Below are 5,890 nucleotides of genomic sequence, written 5' to 3'. Positions count from 1 at the left end.
TAATATTTATTAGAGTGATTATAGTATTTTAAAAAATGTTAAAAAAAATATTACTAACATATAAACAAAAAGTGACTCAAATTTTAACAATATTTACAAAATTATCATAATTAGTATAACATAATCATACTAAAATCATATATTGGTGTATTTTTGTGTGTATGCATTATTTTATGTAATCATTGAATATAATAATAATAATAACAATAATAATAATAATAATAATAATAATAATAGGTACGTGTCATATAAACTATGAGAAATATTGACGAAAACTAATTATAACATACATAGAATGCTTTGTATGTTTTGCTAGAGCAGAAGGTAGATCAATTTTATCTATAACAAAAAGACCAACTTTACCACCAATTAATAGAAAGTGACTTTCGATAAATGCTACAAGTGCAAAACCGTAAAAGTGGATATATAATTACGTATTTATTTTTCTAATTAAAGTATATTTTTTTTCTTGGTCTTGAGACTTTTCTTTTTTTCTTTTTAATGTGCAGTAAGAAATTTCTTTAAGGGGATATTTTCCGTTTTTCTAGAGAATTATCTGAAATTGAGTTGTGGCTGTTACCGATTCAGCTGAGAAAGAAGCAGCAGCATAATCATGAGTGATCAGCTTGAAAAGTATAATAAAGGAAAAGAAAACTTCAAACCTGAAAGAAACCCCATTCTTTGCATGCATGGTCAAGCTTCTCTAACTCATCAGATGAATCATGTGACAATAATTTACTAAGGTCTATGACTGGAACTTGTGGCAAAGAGGTTGTGTTTGATACAATTATAGGATCCTGATTTGGACGAACATATCGTTCTGGAACTTCCGTTATTGGCTGCTTTGCCAGTTCCTGCACTGAAGGTACTATGATTGAGGATCCAATGTTCCTGGCCGTTTCGAACTCCATAGCTACAAAATGAGATAATAAACTTGATGTAATTGTAAAGTTTGGTTTGATTTGTCGAGTGTTGCTGAAGTATATATACAGCAAGTTTCTATATGGAATTTGGAACTGCCATATAAGTTTTTAGGAAATTTCTTAGTCAAACAATCAAACTTAATGGAGACATGACTTATTCATTGATAAATGAGTAAGCTTTCAATTAATTAATACTCTCAAACTAGTTGGTTCAAAGTGTTAGGTGTTGAAATACTCCTATAAAAATTTATTTACTCAAGTTTTTCTCTCTAATACAGTTTCACCATAAATATTTACTAGGATCATAATTCTTTGAGTTCTTTGTTTCTTTTTTAGATTTTTTAGTAATTGATACTCAGAGTCTTGGGTCTTAATTTTTTTTTACTTGTGCTATTACTTTTTAGTTGTATAGATATTTGAAAAACTCTGTAACATTTCTCCAAATGTCCTCTGATGCACGAATTCCCACACTTTCGTGCAGCTGTACCAGCAAGAGCATTGGGTCGTCCAAGTAATACCTGAGTGAGTCAGGGTCGATCTCACGAAGATTGTGGTTTGAAGCAAGTTATGGTTATCTTGCAGGTCTTAGTCAAACAGATCAGAAGGTTGATGGATTAAAGGAAACTATTCATAATTTGTATTTGTAAATAAATACAGTTGGATTGAGACAAGGGCAATCAGTAATAGGAATATGGTTGAGGATTGGAGTTGCTTTGTCTTTCTGAATTAACTCTAGTACTACTGCTCTCCTTGCTTGTGAGTGATTTCTTTAATGGCAAGCTGTATGTGATTGACACTGGTTTGAGCAGCTGCCAATACTCCTCCGGATCTGAACCCCAGGTTTAGTGTGGATCAATCTCTACTTGAGGGTGAAGCTGTAACACCCTAACTACCAAAGCTCACGCTTCCGGCTGCGTAACTCTGATAGCTCGGACATTACGACGACACTTATACTATTTAATACTAAAATATGAGCCTGTTTAAAACTTTAAACCGCAATACCGCTCCCAAAGATACTTTCGTTCGATAACGTACATCCATAAATACCATACAACTTACAAAAACTCATAAAGAGTACATCCATATATATACATACATATATATATAAATAATATTACAAACAAAATAATATAATTTCTCAAATCCAAATCTTTTAAATAACCTTTCAAACAAGACTTAGATTTTATAGAAATTTCGGCAGCACCTCCCCTAAAACTTGGACTTTTGCCACCCGGTTCGGGTCCTAACTAAACCGTTTTCTCATTCCTTTTTAACAGCTCAAACCAGAAATCAATTCAACAGCAAGCTAAATCCAACAGTTGCCTCAGTGGCATATCTCAAGGAAACCATTTCAAAATCAACTCAATATCAACCAATTTAAATAACCATAACTAAAACAATATAGAGCATCACAACAACAATTAAATAAGCTCTTCGTAACTTCTGCGCCCATAACCTGAAAGGGGAAAAATGTAGGGGGGTGAGAACATCATCCTCGAAAGGGTTCTCAGTAGAGGGTTTTTGTTAAAGAATTGAAAACTTGCAGAAAAACCACTTCGCAGTCTGAAAGAGAAGTTAAGCAACAACATCCTTCAAAAGAGTAACAAAAGCATAAATGTGGCTTTGCTTTAATACAAGTTTATGTGGAAGTATATCATGTAGAGTTTTAAAAACAAAATGCACACAAGTTTGGCAAAGAGCTAAAATATTTCCTCAAAGATAATAATCATAACTTATCTCAAGTTCAATAAATCAAACTTGCCTTAATTGTCCTTAATAAAATAATCTCTGAAATTAAGGCTATAAATAACTATATGATTTGAGATTTGATCATAAAAAGACTTTTCAAAGATTCTGGGTCTTACAGAAGCGCATACAGTCCATTCTCCTTCATGATCCCACTCAAAATGCCACAGAAAAGTTCGGATCTTCCGGATTAGAGAATACTGCATCTTTGGTTCTAGCCTCTACCACAGAGACCCTAATCTCCCCAGAAATCGGCTGAACTGAAGACTCGAGAAGTTTCCAATGAAATCGTGGATTAGCCGTCTGAGAAACGTATATTTGACGTGGCGAAAAATTGCCAATTAAGAATTTATAATAAGAACAGCGTTGCAAGTACAGTTCTTAATTGACGAAAGTTCCGCTTATCAATTTAAAAAGGGTTGTCACAAATTTAGAATAAAAATACTGGGAGTAGGAATCCCAGGTCGTCTCCCAACGAGTTGACAAAAGAGTGCTATTTTATTGATCAGGAATTTTTTCGAGAAATTTTAAGAGTTAGAGAATGAAAAAATAAACGATTGTAAATTAAAACAATGAAAATTAGCAAGGGAATTTATATAATCAAAATAAAAAGCCTTGATCGGGAGAAGATTAAGTGAAAGTTCTATCCTTGCTGGATTTTCCCAAGTGTAATAGCAAGAGGTTGTTGTTTTCACTTAGTTAACCCTTACCGAATAAAGGAAAGTCAAGTGATTGAGCTAACTCTGATTCGCAAGTCCTAGTCCTCTCCTACGGAAGGATTAGCGTTAGTAAATAGAAAGTTAGCCAACAACTTACAATTAAAATTAACACTTGAGTATTCCAACTCAAGGGTCTCCTTTTAATCAACTCCCAAGTCAAGTTGGGAGTCTACTCCATTGACATGAATACAACCTTCACTGACATATAAAGGGAATAAAAAGAAGACATGATAAACTAAATAAAATAATAACTGAAAATTAATTAAAGGTAAAAGTAGTTCTTTGCATTAATAAATCCCAAAAATGGAAAATATCCATACTTATATCTGAACAGGGTTAATGGGTGATTAAAAGAGTAAATGAATAAGAAAACAAACTAGAATAATGGAAACTTCAACGGAGGTAGTGACTCTTCTCAATATCCAAATCAAAGCATAAAACTCTAAAACTATGAATGTGAAGAAAACCTAGAGGAAGTAGTGTTTCTCTCTAAGATTCAAATCCAAAAACTAAAAACTATGCGAATGAGAATGTCTCCTGAGTCTCTGCCTGCCCCTGGCTCTAGTCTGTGTTACTGGGCCGAAGACTGGGTCCAAACTCAGCCCAAAATCGCCCGGCCCTCAGCGTCTTCTGCGTTTTCTGCACGTGGCGTATGTCACGCGTACGCATCAGTCAAGCGTACGTGTCGATGGTCATTTTTGTGTGTCACGCGTACGCGTCAGGTACGCGCACGCGTCGCTGTGCGAATCTCCAAATCACGCGCACGCGTGAGCCATACCTGCGCGTCGCTCATCGCTGCTTATCTCCTTTATTTCTTGTGCTCCTTCCATTTTTGCAGGCTTCCTCTCCATCCTCTAAGCCATTCTTGCCCTATTCAGCCTGAAAACACTTAACGCACAGATCACGGCATCAAATGGTATAAAGGGGGATTAAAAATACACAAATTAAAGGCTTAGGAAGCAAGTTTTCAACCATAGAACAAAATTGGGAAGGGATTGTAAAATCATGCAAATTGTATGAATAAGTGTGCAAAGACTTGATAAAAACACTCAATCGAGCACAAGATAAACCATAAAATAGTGGTTTATCAATCTCCCCACAGTTAAATATTAGCATGTCTTCATGCTAAGTTCAAGGAGACAAAAGGAATGAATGGAAAAAAGTAAGACTCATGAGATGCAACCTATGTGTGTGAATGCAACTACATGCTAGGATGTTTCTATTTACTTGGTTAAAAGTATACAAGTTCTCCAAGACAAATATAAATTAGATTCCACTAATTCAAATTACACAATAAAAGACAAGTAAACTTGTATGAAGATAGCTCATAAAAGCAGGGAACATAGAATCAAGCATTGAACCCTCACCGGTAGTGTATATGCACTCTAATCGCTCAAGTGTCTAGGGTTAATCACTCTACTCTTCTCTAGTCATGCTTTCTAAAACTTTGTTCTTTATCTAACCAATCAACAAATATTTAGTATACCAATGTAGACATCATGAGGTATTTTCAAGGTTGTAATGGGGCTAAGGTAAGGGTGAGGATATATGTATGGCCAAGTGAGCTATAATATGAATCTTTGACTAACCTAAGCTCTCACCTCACACACACATACTCTATGTAATTCTAAAATCATGCCTAGCTATCCAAAATTCCCACTTTTGTATATTTCACATACTCATATACCAAATTTTCTTTAATTTCACCATATATGCATTGATCTTTTTATTAAACTAAACATTAGAGTAGTTTTGTCCCCTTATTTATTTATTTATATTGTAATAGAATTGTTTGTTTTTTTTTAACATGAAAGCAAACATAACTTATCAATGCACATGGTTTTTCTGGTCTCACATGAGTATGCACCCAAATTCCCAATACTTTTGTCAATAAAACACAGCACAATTTCATCAACCCAAGTTCCCACAGTTTCCAACACTTAATTGATACACAATCTCTATCTTAAGCTAACCAAAGATTCAATTGGGGTAATTAATTATTTTTCCGCTTAAGGCTAGTGATGTGGTAAGATATAGAACAAAGGGGGATTAAAACGCTCAAAGTGGCAAACGAAGGTAATTGAAATGGTAGGCTATTTGGGATAAGTGAGTGGTGCACGAAATTGTGATCATCAATGGCGCCAACAGCTTGGTACGCACAATTGTGATCTCAACTCTTTGTCACAACTCCGCACAACTAACCAGCAAGTGCACTAGGTCGTCCAAGTAATAAACCTTACGTGAGTAAGGGTCGATCACACAGAGATTGTCGGCTTGAAGCAAGCTATGGTCATCTTGTAAATCTCAGTCAGGCGGATTCAAATGGTTATGGAGAATTGATAATTAAAAGATGAATAAAATATAAAATAAGATAGAGATACTTATGTAATTCATTGGTGAGAATTTCAGATAAGCGTATGAAGATGCTTTGTTCCTCCTGAACTTCTGCTTTCCTATTGTCTTCATCCAATCATTCATACTCCTTTCCATGGCAAGCTTTAT

At 34.7% G+C, this 5,890-nt stretch overlaps 1 protein-coding gene across 2 annotated transcripts in view; it reads right to left on the bottom strand.

The window, feature by feature from the left end:
- Positions 1-1,077, bottom strand: part of LOC107643747 (protein SRG1) — a 2,995-nt gene extending 1,918 nt beyond the window's left edge. For both annotated transcript variants that reach the window (XM_016347477.2, XM_016347478.2), the window contains exon 1: positions 663-1,077. In XM_016347477.2, coding sequence (XP_016202963.1) covers positions 663-911 — 249 coding nt within the window. In that variant the 5' untranslated portion in view covers positions 912-1,077. The remainder of the gene's footprint in view (positions 1-662) is intronic.

The sequence above is a fragment of the Arachis ipaensis genome, chromosome B05 (genome assembly GCF_000816755.2).
Source record: "Arachis ipaensis cultivar K30076 chromosome B05, Araip1.1, whole genome shotgun sequence".
Classification (NCBI taxonomy): domain Eukaryota; kingdom Viridiplantae; phylum Streptophyta; class Magnoliopsida; order Fabales; family Fabaceae; genus Arachis; species Arachis ipaensis.
This window is presented reverse-complemented; position numbering and strand designations above follow the sequence as displayed.